General features: G+C 43.4%; 1 protein-coding gene across 4 annotated transcripts; it reads left to right on the forward strand.

The window, feature by feature from the left end:
- The first annotated feature begins 36 nt into the window (after nucleotides 1-36).
- On the forward strand, nucleotides 37-20,397 carry LOC110499843 (sodium- and chloride-dependent GABA transporter 2). Of its 4 annotated transcripts, none has more exons than XR_016486874.1 (17): nucleotides 37-934; nucleotides 1,716-1,932; nucleotides 3,427-3,561; nucleotides 5,342-5,482; nucleotides 5,786-5,897; nucleotides 6,051-6,095; nucleotides 7,167-7,296; nucleotides 7,610-7,744; nucleotides 13,937-14,040; nucleotides 16,054-16,178; nucleotides 16,742-16,854; nucleotides 17,096-17,233; nucleotides 17,556-17,658; nucleotides 18,092-18,195; nucleotides 19,125-19,274; nucleotides 19,487-20,040; nucleotides 20,146-20,397. XR_016486874.1 is itself a non-coding variant. In XM_090200914.1 (16 exons), the coding sequence occupies exons 2-16, from the start codon at nucleotides 1,731-1,733 to the stop codon at nucleotides 19,652-19,654; spliced, it is 1,905 nt and encodes a 634-aa protein (XP_090057040.1). In that variant the 5' UTR covers nucleotides 818-934; nucleotides 1,716-1,730; the 3' UTR covers nucleotides 19,655-20,397. The 4 variants fall into 4 exon arrangements, 2 of the variants coding, with proteins under 2 accessions (XP_090057040.1, XP_090057041.1); XR_016486875.1 differs by having other exon boundaries at nucleotides 865-930; XM_090200914.1 differs by having other exon boundaries at nucleotides 818-934; nucleotides 19,487-20,397.
- The last annotated feature ends 628 nt before the right edge of the window (nucleotides 20,398-21,025 follow it).

Consider the following 21,025-nt stretch of genomic DNA (forward strand, 5'->3'; position numbering starts at 1 on the left):
GCCAGTTAGCTTGGGTGCTTGACTGCCGTTGTGAGGTCAGAACGCTTGGATCAACCCTACTCCTCGGCCAGAGCGTCCAGTGTGCGCTCTGAACGCTCCGAGAGCAAACGCTCTGAATTTATGAATGGACAATCTGACAATGCTTGGAATTTACAAACGCCAAGAGGGAATTTACTAACGCACCCCATGTCGGCAACTCTGACCTCTTTCTAGAGCTCCCACTTTCTGACCCGAAGATCACCTACGTCATGATGTTACCTATTATTTTTCCGATTCCCATTCGTCTTGAAAGCACCATATACAGTATGAACAGTCGCTCCCTGCCAGGCAATTAAAAAAAAAATTACATTATGAAGAAAGTGCACAACAGGTGAATTAATGTATGGAATAAACAGATCTAAATGACTTATGTTCTGATGGTGCTATTTGAAGAGCAATTGTATTTACTTTAGGCCTATCACAAACAATCATCAGCCCTTATTATGACAATTCCAGACATTCCAGCGAGTCTGACTGAGGGATTGAAATAAATTGTCTCTACCTTATTCTTTGTTATTCAACACATTATGAAATAGGATAGGATAGCCAAATGCAAAACAAATAATCAAAAAGTTTAGTGTTTTCTTTCATTTAATTTAAATGATTTAGTTGAATACATTTTTTGTTAAACTGGTGGACATGTCAACTCTTTTCCACATATACAATGGCCCTCCACAATGGTAGGCTGTTTTACTGTATCATTCTACATAGCTGTTATAGGCTAGCATCCTGGTTCAGTTCAATACCATGTGAAGGCTTTGGAGTTTGTAGACACGCCCCTACTCCCACTTCAACATTCTTTCCAAAGACCCTCTATCTGTGCAGCCAAAGGAACTGCTTCATTGACTCCTACCAGCTGTGTGGAAAAGCAGGATCTATTGCATTAAAATAGTGGGTGAGTTGTAAGATAAATTTTGCATGCATAATTGAATGATTGTGCTTAACACATGGAGGATTCACAGAAATGATAGTGCTTACTCACTCTTTTCTTCTTGCATGCAGGAATCCTTTTTCTCAAACAAATAAACTTTTGGATTTTAGCATATGCCTAAATACAAGTTCAAGCTAAACAGCCTATAGGTCTGCATCTGCATGATTGTATTGCATTGCATTGCTGTATTGTACATTACTGCACATAATCCATGGAGGAAATCTGCTTAATGGGAGAAAAAAAACTCAACTTCAATGTCTTGTGGATATCTAAAACAATCAATTATTATCTTGTTTTTCATACATTTGTGCAGATAGGCTATGACTGACTGCATAACTAAGCAAACAAATAGCCTAGTCATAAATGTTAGTATCCTAGGAGGAGTAGAATGTCTGCATTAGGATAAAGCCTCAGGCTCTCTAACAGAACAAATACTTAATCTGTCTTGATTGGGACATATTGTGTTGAAGAGAGCCTCTGAGTAACAGAAGATGTAAACACGGAGTCCGCACCCGATTTAACAATGAGAGGGAGAGCGTAGGAAAGAGAGAGACGGGAGGAGTGTGTGTGTGAGACAGAGAGAGAGAGAGAGAGAGAGAGAGAGAGTGAGAGAGAGAGAGAGAGAAAGAAAGAAAGAAAATATGTGTTAGTTCATGCGTGAGAGTAAGAAAGAGCGTGAGAGAGAAAGAGAGAGCTTTGGCAATATCTACAAAATGTCCTGCCAATAAAGCATTTTGAATTTAAGAGAAAGTGAGTGAACATGGAAGAGGAGATGGTTGGAGGGACCACTCCAGGAGGACCAGTGGACTCAGAGGCCCAGAAACAGAGCCCCGAGGATGCGGTTCAGCAGGAGAGGGGCAAGTGGGCCAACAAGACTGAATTCCTGCTCTCCATGGCTGGTGAGATCATTGGCCTGGGCAACGTATGGCGCTTCCCTTATCTGTGCTACAAGAACGGAGGAGGTAAGTAAACCAGCACCTCCCCATCTAACGAAAGAAAGAAAGAAAGACAGCTAGTGTGTTGGTGTGAGAGAGTAATTGAACATCAGAGAATGAGAGAGAGTGTGTGAGAGAGTAATTGAACATCAGAGTATGTGAGAGTGTGTGAGAGAGTAAGTGAACATCAGAGAATGAGAGAGAGTGTGTGAGAGAGAGAGACAGAGAGAGAGAGAAAGAAAGTGAGAGATAGAGGGATTAGATTAACCTGGAGAAGAGTCCCCTAAGCAAGCTGGTCCTGGGGCTCTGTTCACAAACACAAACAGACCCCACAGAGCCCCAGGACAGCAACACAATTAGACCCAAACAAATCATGAAAAAACAAAAAGATAATTACCTGACACATTGGAAAGAATTAACAAAAAAGGGAGCAAACTAGAATGCTATTTGGCTCTAAACAAAGAGTACACAGTGGCAGAATACGTGACCACTGTGACTGACCTAAAATTAAGGAAAGCTTTTACTATGTACAGACTCAGTGAGCATAGCCTTGCTATTGAGAAAGGTCGCCGTAGGCAGACATGGATCTCAAGAGAAGATAGGCTGTGTTCACACTGCCCACAAAATGAGGTGGAAACTGAGCTGCAGTTCCTAACCTCCTGCCAAATATGTGACCATATTAGAGAGAAATATTTCCCTCAGACCTCACAGACTCACAAAGAATACGAAAAACAAATAACATTTTGACTCCCATATCTATTGGGTGAAATACCACAGTGTGCATCACAGCAGCAAGATTTGTGACCTGTTGCCACAAGAAAAGAGCAACCAGTGAAGAACAAATGCCATTGTAATACAACCCATATTTATGTTGCTTATTTATTTCCTCCCTTTTTGACTTGAACTATTTGCACATCATTACAACACTGTATACTGTATAGACATAATAGGACATTTGAAATGTCTTTATTCTTTTGGAACTTGTGTGAGTGTAATATTTACTGTTCACGTTTTTTTTTATTGTATTGAGAGAAAGAGAGAGAGAAGAAAGAGAGAGAGAGATAAGAAAGATGTTTCCCGAGGGAGTTGACTCTTGTGTCCGCTAACCCTGTGGGCGGAGCTTCACCTCTAATATTCTGTGAGCAACAAAAGATGTATGCATCCTAAAAAAAAAAAAAGTATACCAGGCCTGCGATTGCTTTTGTGCCGCCTCAAAGGCTCTCTGTATCCACTGGAAAGTTAATTCATTTCCTTATGAAGGATATCTATTCAGCTGTCAACTCTTTTCATGGACTCGTAGCGAAAGAACATGTTCTAACTACTATACAGCAATACCGCATCATCACACAACTGAAATGTCAATAAGCATTTCCTTGGTCTATTCACACAAAATGTTTTGTCATTCATCTCAATGGCTTTATCTTTGTATCCTTCCTGCTGTTCTATTTGACCATTTACCATAGTAACACACCTTTCACACAGTAAACACTCTTCTTCACTGGTGTTTCTAACCCTCCACAGGTGTCTTCTTCATCCCGTACTTTGTCTTCCTCTTCTTCTGTGGTATCCCTGTGTTCTTCCTGGAGACGGCATTGGGCCAGTACACCAGCGAGGGCGGGGTCACAGCCTGGAGGAAGATATGTCCCATGTTCGAAGGTGATCACTCTGTCTGCTCCTTACATTATTACATAATGGGCCAGTTCCCCAGACACAGATATAGCCTATGGGGAATCTTCCAGTCAGGACACCCATGATACAAGTCAGTAATCGACATCCATCCATGTCTGAGGACGACGGGAGATGATGTAGAAACCAGCCACTAGGGGCAACAGTGAGAGCTGTTACCTTTAAGTAGGTTTCGGTTTTGCTGGTTTTGCTAGTTTTGCTAGGGCGTTGTGGATGGGCGTAGGCATCTGCCTTTGGTTCCAAAAGTAACATGTTCGAATCCAGAAAGAAAGTGGTTTTTGATATTTTTGTTTTAAGTGTAACGCAAACCTTAACCCTTACCTTAAGTATTCGGGAGTTAATGCCTAACCTTAAAAATACAGAGTTAATGCCTAAACTTAACCTTAAACACTTAAAAATGTGACGTTTGGAACAGCTTCGAAATTTGACGTTTGACGTGAGACTGTGAGAGCTTGTAGCAGTCTTCTTTATTAATAGATGTCAAGTCCCCTGTTTTGGGGACCTGCGTGGTTCTGGTATCGTTTCTGACTGACATTTTCACTGATAAATTTATCTGTGGACACCATAGGCTGAAATGGCTTGCATTGAGCAGTAGCCCTGAATCTCACGGACACAAGAGTATATGTGGGGTGTCCCTCCTACCATTTTATTCGCTCTTCTGACTGTCCATCAACTCCAGGCTGAACCCTACATCACAGCCACTAACAACACATATGCCTGGAGTCCTTACATCGTAGCGCAGCAGGAGAGAGGGGTTTCGTCGCTGTACCACATTCAGAGATCGATTTATTGACAGGAAATTAAAATAATTCATACATTTTAAACAAAAAACCCTTTCTGCTTGTAACAGACGTACAAGATTGATATGAGATGAAAGGCAAGTTCCAAACGAGCTCAGTGAGACGTTCACAGCGATGGGGGTAGACGTTTTGATCAAGAGAGACCTTTAGAAAATATTCACATTTTCTCTAACACTCAACATACGAATATGTATTTTACAGTTATAACGAAGGTGAAATCTTATAGTTAGTTGTTGTATAATTTGATTATATTATATTTCGAAAACGTGTATCATTTCAAGCCATATTCATATACAGTTCTATTGAATAGGAAATACACAATATAAAATATTTCGTATTTTCATATTTTCATGATATTTCTACTGTGTACTTCAGCTTGTATCTTCAAAAGGGACGACACCTCAGCAATGTATAACTATTCTTGCCAGAAAGGTGAGATTGTAACCTTTCTTGGAGTATGCAGCATTACTAGTTGTAGTTCATGATAGTAATTACTTTTGGGGATTACGTAGATGACATTTTTGATTCCATAACCGTTAAAATGGCTTTTTAGTGCAGGACTATCCATTATTTGTGTCAGGGAATCGGGCCTTATGCTAGTTAAAACAGGGATTAAAATGTGTTGTTTCAGGCTAAACCCATGAGATGCTGCTGTATACAAATACATTGATTGAAAACAAATACATTTCACATTTTCTATATCTAACTGTAATTTGCTAGGTATTAAGCAGGCTTTTGTTCCAGCCCAGTACTAACACTCCCGATTCAACTTAACAAAGTCTCAATGACACGTTTGTTTATTTAGTTATTGTAGTGCTGGGCTGAACCAAAAGCCTGCACGCCCTGTAGTTCTCCAGATCCATGCTTTGACCACTGTGCTAAGTTACTAAGTTATTTAAAGAACGGTCACCTTATCAAATGTTAACCTGCCTTTGCTTTTCCGTCTATAGGAGTGGGAATTGCATCCCAAGTGATTGTGGCGTACTTGAACATCTATTACATAGTGGTGCTAGCCTGGGGTCTGTTCTACCTATTCAACTCCTTCAGGAATCCACTGCCCTGGTCCACCTGTGACAATGAGTGGAATACTGGTATAAGAACTGAACACAGACACAGACACACACGTAGACATAGACACACGTGCACGTATGCATGTGCACATACTTACTTACTCAAACTCACTCACTAATTATCTCTCTCTCTCTCTCTTTCTCTTTCTCCCTCTCTCTCTCTCTCTCTCTCTCTCTCTCTCTCTGTCTCTCTCTCTCTCTCTCTCTCTGTCTCTCTCTCTCTCTCTCTCTCTCTCTCTTCTCTCTCTCTCTCTCTCTCTCTCTCTCTCTCTGTCTCTTGTCTCTGTCTCTCTCTTTCTCTTTCTCTCTCTAACATTCTCACAGAGAACTGTCATAATTTGAGTTCCATGTTGTTGAACCCACACCTCTCCCAGTTGGACTCAGACTGGTCCTTCCTTCACAACCAGACTGAATATAATGACTACAATATGTTGAGGTAGGCCTCCTTATTGTACTTTGAAGATATCAGATACACTGGGTGTTGATGAAGATACACTGGGTGTTGATGAGGTGCAGTCATACTGTATTGTGGTTCATTTTGCTATTTCTCTTTGCTTTTTATTGGTTTACCCCCCTCTTTCTCTTTCAGTAATGAAACCATGAAGATCACGTCTCCCGAGGAGGAGTTTTGGGCGTAAGTTTGAAACCAATCATAACTTCTGAAATACACACGCACACACACGCACACACACATACTGATAGTGATGATGATGAGTCATGCTGACAGACAATATAGGGCCCACCCAACGGCCCAACAGCCCAGTAGAACACCGGGTAAGGGAAATTAGCCAATTACAGCCTGGAGGGAACCATAAAACAACCAATTAGAGTGCTCGATAAGGATTATTTTGTGTTCAAATTCAGTGTTGTTGTTTTGTCAGACTAGTCTGGTGATTTCGTAATAGGCCATGGTTCTTCCCACATGATACATTCCTGATGGTGTTTCCGGGTGGTGCAGGATTGGGAAATGGGCTGAAAACAGCACTCTAAAGCGTTTTCTTCTAAATGAGAACAATATGTGTCCTTTCTTTGGGGTTCAAAGCCTAAACTAAAACCCTCTGAACTAAACTGGGGAAAATGGAACATCTGTATCTATCATGCCGATGCTATTTTGTCTCTGTATTCGTGCAGAGGCTCCATATGGAGACTATAAAGTTGGAAAAAGAACACGTGTCTTTCTGTCGGGTCGGCTGTCGCTGTGAATTTGTTTAGGTTAGATTTGTGTAGGGAGAGGATCTCTGAAATAAAACACCATGTCTAAGATGGTATGTAGTACATAGAGGGTCATGGTATTGGGATTTGACGTAATTTGATGAGTGGGTTAATTCTGCATGGTTACTAGGTTAAAACAGAAACAACTAAAAGGGTTAAGTTTAGGTATTCATTCCAAATGGTTAAGGTTAGGGTTATGGTTTGGGGAAAGCATAAAACTATATGATAATGAAATAAAAAGCGTTTTTTCCATTCATCATCATCATACTCTCCCGTGTTGCTAAACATTTGTGAACTGCCGTGGCACCATGGTCTAAACGTCTTACTGACCAGCCTGGTGTGTGTGTGTGTGTGTGTGTGTGTGTGTGTATGTGTATGTGTGTGTGTGTGTGTGTGTGTGTGTGTGTGTGTGTGTGTGTGTGTGTGTGCATTCGTGTGTGTGTGTGTGTGTGCATGCGTCCTTACATATGTGTGTGTGTGTGTTGTTCCCCAGTCGTCGGGTGTTGAGGACGTCAGATCATGTGTCTCTGGGTGCTGTACATTGGGACCTGGCTCTCTGTCTGCTGCTGGCCTGGATCATCTGCTACTTCTGCATCTGGAAGGGAGTCAAATCGACAGGCAAGGTGAGCTGGCAGCCTCCCATACAGACCAAAACAACAGGATCAAATTCATTAGGGCACACCACACCAAAATGTTCTGCAAGGGAAAACTAAAATGAGTGTTTCTTCTTGGCCAAGTCCAGGTAGTACCTCCCTGTTTCTGTCTGTACAATCTCTTCGTGTGTGTGTGTGTGTGTGTGTGTGTGTGTGTGTGTGTGTGTGTGTGTGTGTGTGTGTGTGTGTGTGTGTGTGTCTGTGTGTCTGTGTGTGTGTGTGTGTGTCTGTGTGTGTGTGTGTGTGTCTGTGTGTTCAAGTGTATCTTCATTTGTGACCACAGGTGGTGTACTTCACAGCAACGTTCCCCTACCTGATGCTCTTCATCCTGTTTATCCGAGGTGTGACTCTACCAGGGGCTGGAGAGGGCATAAAGTACTATCTCTGGCCTCAAATGGACAAGATCTTGGAACCTGGGGTAAGACTGATGGGACAGGGATGGTAGTAGGGAGGAAAGATGGTAGTGGGGAGGAAAGATGGTAGTAGGGAGGAAAGATGGTAGTAGGGAGGAAAGATGGTAGTAGGGAGGAAATATGGTAGTAGAGAGGAAAGATGGTAGTAGGGAGGAAAGATGGTAGTAGGGAGTGAAGATGCTAGTAGAGAGGAAAGATGGTAGTAGGGAGGAAAGATGGTAGTAGGGAGGAAAGATGGTAGTAGGGAGTGAAGATGCTAGTAGAGAGGAAAGATGGTAGTAGGGAGGAAAGATGGTAGTAGGGAGGAAAGATGGTAGTAGGGAGGAAAGATGGTAGTAGAGAGGAAAGATAGTAGTAGAGAGGAAAGATGGTAGTAGGGAGAAAAGATGGTAGTAGAGAGGAAATATGGTAGCAGGGAGGAAAGATGGTAGTAGAGAGGAAAGATGGTAGTAGGGAGGAAAGATGGTAGTAGAGAGGAAAGATGGTAGTAGGGAGTGAAGATGCTAGTAGGGAGGGAAGATGGTAGTAGAGAGGAAATATGGTAGTAGAGAGGGAAGATGGTAGTAGGGAGGAAAGATGGTAGTAGAGAGGAAAGATGGTAGTAGAGAGGAAAGATGGTAGTAGAGAGGGAAGATGGTAGTAGAGAGGGAAGATGGTAGTAGGGAGGAAAGATGGTAGTAGGGAGGGAAGATGGTAGTAGAGAGGAAAGATGATAGTAGGGAGTGAAGATGCTAGTAGGGAGGGAATATGGTAGTAGAGAGGAAATATGGTAGTAGGGAGGAAAGATGGTAGTAGGGAGGAAAGATGGTAGTAGGGAGGAAAGATGGTAGTAGAGAGGAAAGATGGTAGTAGGGAGGAAAGATGGTAGTAGAGAGGAAAGATGGTAGTAGGGAATAAAGATGGTAGTAGGGAATAAAGATGGTAGTAGGGAATAAAGATGGTAGTAGGGAATAAAGATGGTAGTAGGGAATAAAGATGGTAGTAGAGAATAAAGATGGTAGTAGGGAGGAAAGATGGTAGTAGGGAGGAAAGATGGTAGTAGAGAGGAAAGATGGTAGTAGGGAATAAAGATGGTAGTAGAGAGGGAAGATGGTAGTAGGGAATAAAGATGGTAGTAGAGAGGAAAGATGGTAGTAGGGAGGAAAGATGGTAGTAGAGAGGAAAGATGGTAGTAGGGAGGAAAGATGGTAGTAGGGAATAAAGATGGTAGTAGGGAATAAAGATGGTAGTAGAGAGGGAAGATGGTAGTAGGGAGGAAAGATGTTAGTAGACAGGAAAGATGGTAGTAGGGAGGAAAGATGGTAGTAGAGAGGAAAGATGGTAGTAGGGAATAAAGATGGTAGTAGGGAATAAAGATGGTAGTAGGGAATAAAGATGGTAGTAGGGAATAAAGATGGTAGTAGGGAGTGAAGATGGTAGTAGGGAATAAAGATGGTAGTAGAGAGGGGAGATGGTAGTAGGGAGGAAAGATGGTAGTAGAGAGGAAAGATGGTAGTAGGGAGGAAAGATGGTAGTAGGGAGGAAAGATGGTAGTAGGGAATAAAGATGGTAGTAGAGAGGGAAGATGGTAGTAGGGAATAAAGATGGTAGTAGAGAGGAAAGATGGTAGTAGGGAGGAAAGATGGTAGTAGGGAATAAAGATGGTAGTAGGGAATAAAGATGGTAGTAGAGAGGGAAGATGGTAGTAGGGAGGAAAGATGGTAGTAGAGAGGAAAGATGGTAGTAGGGAGGAAAGATGGTAGTAGAGAGGAAAGATGGTAGTAGGGAATAAAGATGGTAGTAGGGAATAAAGATGGTAGTAGGGAATAAAGATGGTAGTAGGGAGTGAAGATGGTAGTAGGGAATAAAGATGGTAGTAGAGAGGAAAGATGGTAGTAGAGAGGAAAGATGGTAGTAGGGAGGAAAGATGGTAGTAGAGAGGAAAGATGGTAGTAGGGAATAAAGATGGTAGTAGGGAATAAAGATGGTAGTAGAGAGGAAAGATGGTAGTAGGGAGGAAAGATGGTAGTAGAGAGGAAAGATGGTAGTAGGGAATAAAGATGGTAGTAGGGAATAAAGATGGTAGTAGGGAATAAAGATGGTAGTAGGGAATAAAGATGGTAGTAGGGAATAAAGATGGTAGTAGGGAATAAAGATGGTAGTAGGGAATAAAGATGGTAGTAGAGAGGGAAGATGCTAGTAGGGAATAAAGATGGTAGTAGGGAATAAAGATGGTAGTAGAGAGGAAAGATGGTAGTAGGGAATAAAGATGGTAGTAGGGAATAAAGATGGTAGTAGAGAGGAAAGATGGTAGTAGGGAATAAAGATGGTAGTAGGGAATAAAGATGGTAGTAGGGAATAAAGATGGTAGTCGGGAGGAAAGATGGTAGTAGGGAATAAAGATGGTAGTAGGGAATAAAGATGGTAGTAGAGAGGAAATATGGTAGTAGGGAATAAAGATGGTAGTAGGGAATAAAGATGGTAGTAGGGAATAAAGATGGTAGTAGGGAATAAAGATGGTAGTAGGGAATAAAGATGGTAGTAGGGAATAAAGATGGTAGTAGGGAGGAAAGATGGTAGTAGGGAATAAAGATGGTAGTAGGGAATAAAGATGGTAGTAGGGAATAAAGATGGTAGTAGGGAATAAAGATGGTAGCAGGGAATACAGATGGTAGTAGGGAATAAAGATGGTAGTAGAGAGGAAAGATGGTAGTAGAGAGGAAAGATGGTAGTAGGGAGGAAAGATGGTAGTAGGGAGGAAAGATGGTAGTAGGGAATAAAGATGGTAGTAGGGAATAAAGATGGTAGTAGAGAGGAAAGATGGTAGTAGGGAGGAAAGATGGTAGTAGAGAGGAAAGATGGTAGTAGGGAATAAAGATGGTAGTAGGGAGGAAAGATGGTAGTAGGGAGGAAAGATGGTAGTAGGGAATAAAGATGGTAGTAGGGAATAAAGATGGTAGTAGGGAGGAAAGATGGTAGTAGAGAGGAAAGATGGTAGTAGGGAATAAAGATGGTAGTAGGGAATAAAGATGGTAGTAGGGAGGAAATATGGTAGTAGAGAGGAAAGATGTTAGTAGGGAATAAAGATGGTAGTAGGGAATAAAGATGGTAGTAGGGAGTGAAGATGCTAGTACAGAGGAAATATGTTCTCTAGCATTTTCTCTCTCTCTTTCTCTGCTCACAATCCCAAAGCGGAACTGGGATCTTAGCAAGAAAAGCAAACCAAGACCTTTAGAGTTAAACAGTAACCCGAACACACCATAACATCAACACACAGTAACAAAAACACCATCCTCCCGGATCAGGATGAAGTTGCCCCTATACGCTGATCTTGGGTCAGTTTTGTATTTTCCCCACTAATTAATTTAAGATACTCTTTGGTCGTAGTCCAATGACTGAACGTCAATGGCAACGGTCAAACACTCAGGCATTCAGACGATTTCTTTAGGTGCCAGAGAGTCCCATAAAAGAGACATTCTTTGGTATGGATTACCTTTGACCTTAGTACAACATGGCATGTGACCTGATGCCTTCTGGGGTCCGGTGTAGTGGTCCCTGGAGAGGTCAAGCCTCGTTTCAGGGGTCAACTATCCTCCAATTTTGCTTCCTGTTGTGTGGGGCTCGTTGGATCAGGAGTAGGCTCAAAAAGGGGGCAAACCGCGACAAATGAAGCCTGCTGGGTATTTGGGAAGTGTCATGAACTGTTGTGAGTTTGTTTCTTTGTATCATATTTCAACCAGTCTATTTTAAAAGGAAATGTGCTGTTTTTCCGTAGAGAGAGCAGGACGTCAACATTGGGGGAGGGTGAATAATATTATGTTAATTAACCTTATGGCTAAAACACTGATTCTCAAAGAACTAAATTACTGTATAACATCATCTTTCCAGGTATCCCAGCAAACATACGCCAAGACAGATGTGTCATATCATGTGCGGACAAAAGGATAGTCACAAACCTAACATCTTTAAGTTCATAGGTGTAGGGTGTGAGAAAAGTTGCTAAAGCAATTAGAGACCTGGGGGAGGATTGAGAGGAGGACGGGGGCGCTGGCGTGGGAATCCCCAGTTACTTCGACTGGAACGGTGGCCAAATGAATACACTTCAGGGTTCGGGTGATGATTGGTTATGTAACTCTGTGTCCCGACACAGCTGAAGAACAGACCAGGGAGAAAATGTGTGTTCGACTGCATGCCATGTGTTTTATTTTGGATTTGGGGAAGAAGTCTGGAGTAAGGGTGGTGTATTAGTTTAGAGGTCTGTGTATAAACAGAGAGAAGAGGTTTAGGGCTCTGTGTATAAACAGAGAGAAGAGGTTTAGGGCTCTGTGTATAAACAGAGAGAAGAGATTTAGGGCTCAGTGTATAAACAGAGAGAAGAGGTTTAGGGCTCTGTGTATAAACAGAGAGAAGAGGTTTAGGGCTCTGTGTATAAACAGAGAGAAGAGTTTTAGAGGTCTGTGTATAACAGAGAGAAGAGGTTTAGAGGTCTGTGTATAAACAGAGAGAAGAGCTTAAGGGGTCTGTGTATAGACAGAGAGAAGAGCTTTAGGGGTCTGTGTATAGACAGAGAGAAGAGCTTAAGGGGTCTGTGTATAGACAGAGAGAAGAGCTTAAGGGGTCTGTGTATAGACAGAGAGAAGAGCTTAAGGGGTCTGTGTATAGACAGAGAGAAGAGCTTAAGGGGTCTGTGTATAAACAGAGAGAAGAGGTTTAGAGGTCTGTGTATAAACAGAGAGAAGAGTTTTAGAGGTCTGTGTATAACAGAGAGAAGAGGTTTAGAGGTCTGTGTATAAACAGAGAGAAGAGCTTAAGGGGTCTATGTATAGACAGAGAGAAGAGCTTTAGGGGTCTGTGTATAGACAGAGAGAAGAGCTTAAGGGGTCTGTGTATAGACAGAGAGAAGAGCTTAAGGGGTCTGTGTATAGACAGAGAGAAGAGCTTAAGGGGTCTGTGTATAGACAGAGAGAAGAGCTTAAGGGGTCTGTGTATAGACAGAGAGAAGAGCTTTAGGGGTCTGTGTATAGACAGAGAGAAGAGCTTAAGGGGTCTGTGTATAGACAGAGAGAAGAGCTTTAGGGGTCTGTGTATAGACAGAGAGAAGAGCTTAAGGGGTCTGTGTATAGACAGAGAGAAGAGCTTAAGGGGTCTGTGTATAGACAGAGAGAAGAGCTTAAGGGGTCTGTGTATAGACAGAGAGAAGAGCTTAAGGGGTCTGTGTATAGACAGAGAGAAGAGCTTTAGGGGTCTGTGTATAGACAGAGAGAAGAGCTTAAGGGGTCTGTGTATAGACAGAGAGAAGAGCTTTAGGGGTCTGTGTATAGACAGAGAGAAGAGCTTAAGGGGTCTGTGTATAGACAGAGAGAGGAGTTTAAGGGGTCTGTGTATAGACAGAGAGAAGATAAATGAAGGGGCCCATCCCAGCTGGTTGTGGTAGTATGTGGATTATGCTGGGATGGATAATGGACTTTGTTATGGGGCAGACTGCAGGCCTCCCAGGCCCTATCGCCCTCCTGCTAACACTAACCAGATGCTGCTATGAGTGGGTCTGCTGAGGGTCTGCTGAGAGGGTTGATGTTGTCAACACACACACATAGGAAGTGCAAGCAGACACAGGCAGCCATACATACACACAAACACGCACATGAACGGACACACAGATGGATGTTGGCCTGAGAAAGACAGTAGAGAGCCCAGATTATTGGCCCTAGACAAACCTGATGTTACACAAGTTGTAGTTGATTGTTGTCAGCTTTGACAGAGAAATGTATCCAATGTTTTATGGGTCTACATGAATGTATTTGATGAAAACCACATGGTTCTGACCGTTTTTTGTTTACTTTAATGAGTGAAAGTAGCTGAACACGTGACAGTAAAATAGATATTCTTTCTTCCCGTACTCTGCCCCCCTCATTCTCTCTTTCTCTTCTCCCTATCTCCATCCCTCTCACTCTCTTTTCTACCTCCCTCCTTCCCTCTCCTCTCTCCTCCCTCCATCCCTCCCCCTGTCTTTCACTCCTTGCCTCCCCCTCTCTCTCCTTCTCCCTCTCTCTCCTTGCCTCCATCTCTCTTCGCCCTTCCTCCATACCTCCCATTCTTTCTCCTACCCTCTCTCTCTCTCTCTCTCTCGCCTCCCTCCCTTCCTCCATCCATCCATCCCCCTCCCTCCATCCACCCCTCTCACTCTCTCTAACTCCATCCCTCTCCCCCTCTTTCTCTAGGTGTGGCGTGACGCAGGGACCCAGGTGTTTTTCTCCTACGCTGTATGTCAGGGGGTCCTCACCTCTCTGGGCAGCTACAACAAGTACAACAACAACTGTTACAAGTCAGTGTGACACACCACTGCACACAGCTTCCCCTTCAAAACTCGATTTGAATCGTCACATAAAAACTAAAACATTTTCAAATATGTCAACTGTGCTTGATTTAGTTTTCGCTTTACGAAAGGAACCAATGGAATAGTCCCAAAAGTGAAAACGTGCACATCTCTTTTCTTTCCAAACGGTATCCACTCACATTGATTTAGAGTAGCATGCTAGGTCCCTCTTGGCGTTATTTGAATTGGATCATATAGACCTGGGTCAAACACATCATTATGTCACATGTTTTTCAACACTTGAGCTATGCTTGATATAGTTTGCTGTGTACAATAGAACCAATGGAATGGTCCCAAATGTGCAAACTCCACGCTAAGTCAAGAGCACCTGAAATACCTTCACGTGTTTAGTTTGAACTAACTACAGCTAAAAGGACACTGGTAAGTGTAATTGATTATGTGTTTATTGTTCTTATGTACAGTACCCTCCTGTGAGGTCGCATAAGCAAACACATTTTACACACCTTGTTGTGTTCCAGGGAGTGATAGTGATTTTACACACCTTGTTGTGTTCCAGGGAGTGATAGTGATTTTACTCACCTTGTTGTGTTCCAGGGAGTGATAGTGATTTTACACACCTTGTTGTGTTCCAGGGAGTGATAGTGATTTTACACACCTTGTTGTGTTCCAGGGAGTGATAGTGATTTTACACACCTTGTTGTGTTCCAGGGAGTGATAGTGATTTTATACACCTTGTTGTGTTCCAGGGAGTGATAGTGATTTTACTCACCTTGTTGTGTTCCAGGGAGTGATAGTGATTTTATACACCTTGTTGTGTTCCAGGGAGTGATAGTGATTTTACTCACCTTGTTGTGTTCCAGGGAGTGATAGTGATTTTACACACCTTGTTGTGTTCCAGGGAGTGATAGTGATTTTACACACCTTGTTGTGTTCCAGGGAGTGATAGTGATTTTACACACCTTGTTGTGTTCCAGGGAGTGATAGTGATTTTACACACCTTGTTGTGTTCCAGGGAGTGATAGTGATTTTACACACCTTGTTGTGTTCCAGGGAGTGATAGTGATTTTACACACCTTGTTGTGTTCCAGGGAGTGATAGTGATTTTATACACCTTGTTGTGTTCCAGGGAGTGATAGTGATTTTACTCACCTTGTTGTGTTCCAGGGAGTGATAGTGATTTTACACACCTTGTTGTGTTCCAGGGAGTGATAGTGATTTTACACACCTTGTTGTGTTCCAGGGAGTGATAGTGATTTTACACACCTTGTTGTGTTCCAGGGAGTGATAGTGATTTTACACACCTTGTTGTGTTCCATGGAGTGATAGTGATTTTACTCACCTTGTTGTGTTCCAGGGAGTGATAGTGATTTTACACACCTTGTTGTGTTCCAGGGAGTGATAGTGATTTTAACTACCTTGTTGTGTTCCAGGGAGTGATAGTGATTTTACACACCTTGTTTGTGTTCCAGGGAGTGATAGTGATTTTAACTACCTTGTTGTGTTCCAGGGAGTGATAGTGATTTTACACACCTTGTTGTGTTCCAGGGAGTGATAGTGATTTTACACACCTTGTTGTGTTCCAGGGAGTGATAGTGATTTTACACACCTTGTTGTGTTCCAGGGAGTGATAGTGATTTTATACACCTTGTTGTGTTCCAGGGAGTGATAGTGATTTTACTCACCTTGTTGTGTTCCAGGGAGTGATAGTGATTTTACTCACCTTGTGTGTTCCAGGGAGTGATAGTGATTTTACTCACCTTGTTGTGTTCCAGGGAGTGATAGTGATTTTATACACCTTGTTGTGTTCCAGGGAGTGATAGTGATTTTACACACCTTGTTGTGTTCCAGGGAGTGATAGTGATTTTACACACCCTGTTGTGTTCCAGGGAGTGATAGTGATTTTACACACCTTGTTGTGTTCCAGGGAGTGATAGTGATTTTACACACCTTGTTTGTGTTCCAGGGAGTGATAGTGATTTTACACACCATGTTGTGTTCCAGGGATTGCGTGGCACTCTGCATTCTCAACAGTGCCACCAGCATCTTTGCTGGATTCGCCGTCTTCTCCGTACTGGGATTCATGGCTTACTCACTTGACGTGGACATGAATGAAGTCGTTAAAGGAGGTGGGCCTCTTTCCTCCACATCCCCCTCTTCCTCGTCTTCATCCCTTTTTCAAAGTCACACTCCTTACTGCAGAGGTCAAGTTTGTCAACACCTTGATATAGAATGCGATTCCTTCATTTCTGTTATATATCGTGTGAAGCTGGGATCTCCAACTCTGGTCCTAAAAATGTATTAGGTGTGCAGGTGTTTGTTCCAGCCCAGCACAGACATATTTGATCAAACAAATTGTGGTGCAGACTGAATTCTATAATTAGTTGATGTGAAATAGGTATGTTAGTGCTGGGGCGGAACAAGAGCCTGCATTCCCAGTATCTCCCAGTAGAGATGGAGAAGCCTGTGCTATAGTTACGATACTGCTCACTGTCATAACCAATAATGGCCACAAGATGGCCCTTCAGCCCAATGCACCACACCATAAAACCTCTATCACAACTGGTCTCCTCCACACAGCATTAAGACAACACATCAACAGCAGAACAATTCCATATGCATTTTTCAGTCCGGTGATATTTACCTGAAAATATGAATAAATTAATGTGTGTGTGTGGGCTGTTTCCCACAGGACCTGGTCTGGCTTTCATCGCCTATCCCAAAGCCGTGTCCCTGCTACCAGGGGCCCAGTTCTGGGCCGTCCTCTTCTTTCTTATGGTTATCTTACTGGGTCTGGACAGCCAGGTACTATACAGGGACGTGTGTGTGTGTGTGTGTGTGTGTGTGTGTGTGTGTGTGTGTGTGTGTGTGTGTGTGTGTGTGTGTGTGTGTGTGTGTGTGTGTGTGTGTGTGTGTGTGTGTGTGTTTGATAGAGTTGTATTGAATTTATTAAGCTTAAATCAGGTAATGTGTCGTTTTCAGTTGACAGGATACATCTTTGTGCATGTGTGTGTGTTGTGAACATATTGTGTGTGTTCCCTCCCAGTTTGTGTGTGTAGAGAGCTTGGCCACATCCATCACTGACATGTTCCCTGGTGTACTGCGGAGGCCTGGCCGGAGAGAGATCTTAGTACTAGTCATCGCTGTAGTCTGCTTCCTACTGGGTCTGCCTCTCATCACGGAGGTAGGAGAGAGGGAGAGAGGGAGAGAGGGAGAGGGAGAGAGGGAGAGAGGGAGAGGGAGAGAGGGAGAGAGAGGGAGAGGGAGTGAGGGAGAGAGGGATCGGTGACAGAGAGCTATATAGAGGGTGGGAGACAGAGAAAAAGAGAGATAGAGGGAGAGAGAGAGAGAGAGAGTGGTGTAAGAGAGCTATATAGAGGGTGGGAGACAGAGAAAAAGAGAGATGGAGGGAGAGAGAGAGAGAGACGGATGCTAGTAAACTCTTCAATAGCAATAGGAACAGAAGTTCACCTCTGACATCCATGTCCTCCTGCCCTTCCCATCAGAATGGGATAGTCCTCTTTCAGTTGATTGACTCGTACGGCCCCAGTGGGACCAGTCTGCTGTTCATTGCATGTTTTGAGTGCATCGCCGTCGCCTGGGTCTACGGTGAGTGACGTCACTACTAACATGATTGTACCGACTATGTTTACTGTAGTTATTGTTCTAATCGTTAAAGTGAATCTATGCTCTACGGGCCAGTTTCCTGGACCCAGTTGAAGCCTGGTTCTGGACTAAAATGCTATTTTTAGGAATATTGTCCATTGGGCATGCTATTTAGTCCAGTACTACAATGGACAGTCACAAGCAGTCACAACATGTTCATACCTGTACAATAAGTGTTTCCATACATTCACCGTTACGTCTACATTGAAGTTCTATTACCAGTTCTATTACCAGGGAAGTGGGACACATGGTAGACCACTGTGTCTCAGCATGTTTTCAGTCAATCGAGGGGGGACCCATGTGTGTGAATGTTTCTATCAAGACGAAGAGATGGATCTCGACTAAAAAAGAAAGTGTGGATGGATTGGCTTTGCAGGTGCGAACCGTTTCCTTGACAACATTGAAGACATGATAGGCTACCATCCTTTCCCTTCGGTGCTGAAGTACTGCTGGCTGTTTGTGACACCACTCATCTGTGGGGTGAGTAAGACAGACACCTGTGTCACCTCTCTCTCTCTCTCTTTTCATCTTTCTCTCTGCGTCTTTCTTTATGCTCATGTTCTCTTTCTTCATTATCTCTCTCCTGCTTTCATCTTGTTATTTTTCTTTCTCTGTACCTTTTTCTCTCTCTCTCTCTCTCTCCTCTCTCTCTCTCTCTCTGCATCTGTCTTTATCTTAATGTTTCCTGTTTCTCCCTCGTGGTCTGTCTCTCCCTTGTGGTCTCTCTCTCCCTGGTGGTCTCTCTCTCCCTCGTGGTCTCTCACTCCCTTGTGGTCTCTCTCTCCCTCATGGTCTCTCTCTCCCTCGTGGTCTGTCTCTCCCTCGTGGTCTCTCTCTCCCTTGTGGTCTGTCTCTCCCTCGTGGTCTGTCTCTCCCTCATGGTCTCTCTCTCCCTCATGGTCTGTCTCTCCCTTGTGGTCTCTCTCTCCCTTGTGGTCTGTCTCTCCCTTGTGGTCTCTCTCTCCCTAGTGGTCTCTCTCTCCCTAGTTGTCTGTCTCTCCCTCGTGGTCTCTCTCTCCCTCGTGGTCTGTCTCTCCCTCGTGATCTCTCTCTTCCTTGGTCTCCCTTGTGGTCTCTCTCTCCCTCGTGGTCTGTCTCTCCCTGGTGGTCTCTCTCTCCCTCGTGGTCTCTCTCTCCCTCCCTCTTCCTTCTAACTTTGCATTAAAACACCTATGTATTCCTTCTATCCACAAATGACATTTGTTGATCACTATCTTTCTAATACCCTTTTCACAATACCGAGCCAAACTAAGCCGAGCTGTACTGGAATGGCCTGGAAAGCACAATGTGAAAATAAAATATCCCAGCCAGCACAGTACAGTTCGGGCTGGCCCTATAGTGGGAATCAGGTTTACGTCGGCAGTATCCAAGGCTAACCTTCATCTCCACCTCTTCCTGGTTCTCCTCAGATCACCCTGGTGTATGACACACTGACCAGTTCATCAACCAATCTAAATCTAGAGTACGCACCTGAGCCCTGGGCCTCCCGAGTGGCCTCTCTCCTCATCCTCACCCCGCTGATGTGTATCCCTGTCTACATTCTGCTGTGTCTGTGGAGGGTGAGTGTCTATACCTCACCTACCATCACTCCATCATCACCCACCAGGCACTTACTGGGTGTCTACACATAGATGTCTTGGTTTAGGGGTGGGTGGGAGGAGGTGTATGTGTATATATTTTAATATCTGTGTGTGTGTGTGTCTGTGGGTGTGTGCATGAATGTGGGTATTGTGGTTTCTCTTCAGTGTTTTGACCATGTCCTTCCTCCCAGAATCCTAAAGGGATGACCACTGCGTCCAGTGACCTGCGCCAGGCACGGCCACACGAACCCAGACTCACCGTGTGTGAGCGTGTCATTATCGAGGGACAAGAGAAACCCCCCAGGAACGCAGGGGATCGGGATGAGAAGCTGGCCATGGAGGAGAACAGTGGAGTCTAGTGTTGATGACATCATAGAACCTCGACTGTCAGGGTGCCGGACTGCCTGGTTGGTCTATGGGTTGTATTCATTATGGCGTCAGGTAGCCTAGCGGTTAAGAGTGTTGTGCCAGTAACCGAAAGGTCAACTGGTTCGAATCCCCTAGCCAAAAAAGTCAAAAAATCTGATGCGCCCTTGAGCAAGGCTCTGGATAAAAATGTCTGCTAAATAACTCAAATGTAAAAATTAGCCACCAAACGGAAGAAAAAGGACTAAAAAAGGAGGGACAACTTGAACTTGTTCAATAAAAAAAAGAAGCAAATGTTCTATGAAATGCTTCACTATGCTGTGGTCTGATAAATACAACCCAGGCTTCAACTGACCAGACTGAATGGCAGATACAGCAGGTCAACACCAACAAAACTAATGTTCTATGAAATGCTTCGCTATGCTGTGGTCTGATAAATACAACCCAGGCTTCAACTGACCAGACTGAATGGCAGATACAGCAGGTCAACACCAACAAAACAAATGATTGACATTTCAGATGCATCATGCTACACATGTTTACACCTGCTCTTGAATATTCAGAGGTGTTTTCTCTCTGTTGTATCTGTTTTTGTTTACTTTTGTATTTGTTTTAACCATTTTGATAACTGAGTCCAGAACCCTTTCATATACCTCATATGTTACAGAACCTTGTATATTTCTATGTACTTGCCCCATAAACAACCTCCTCATAATAAATTAAAAGGTTTTCTATATGTTTACGTGTAACCTTTATTTAACAAAAATTCCTATTTACAATGACGGCCTACACCGACCAAACCCAGACGACGCTTGGCCAATTGTGCACTGACCTATGGGACTCCCAATCACAGCCGGTTGTGATACAGCCTGGATTCAAACCAGGGTGTCTGTAGTGACGCCTCTAGCACTGAGATGCAGTGCCTTAGACCGCTGCGCCACTCGGGAGACCCCAAATATGCTAATGACTGATACCCGTTGTATTATTCAACATATTTTCAGTATACATGGCGTCCATGTTGTTACTTTCCGTCGATATCTCGGTCTGAAACAGCAAGCGGCCAGGCTCAACTTGTTCCCACTGTCAATTACAAATCAATCTATTCTAAACAGGACTTTCCCCTGCTCCTACAATACAAAACACCATGTTGTTCACCAATACCATACCTCGCCCTCCCCTCTTGCCCATATGTACAGACCTGGGTTCAAATACTACTCAAAATCATTTCAAATAATTGATCTGTGCTTGATTGAGTTTGCCTGCCTTAATGGACCCATAGAATAGTCCCAACCTGTTAAACCCCGCCCACCTGGTACTCCAGGCAGACAAGAGCCAACACTCAAAGATTTCAAGTAATATTTGAA

Source organism: Oncorhynchus mykiss, chromosome 15 (assembly GCF_057628025.1).
Source record: "Oncorhynchus mykiss isolate SJ-2025 chromosome 15, ASM5762802v1, whole genome shotgun sequence".
In the NCBI taxonomy this organism is placed as follows: Eukaryota; Metazoa; Chordata; class Actinopteri; order Salmoniformes; family Salmonidae; genus Oncorhynchus; species Oncorhynchus mykiss.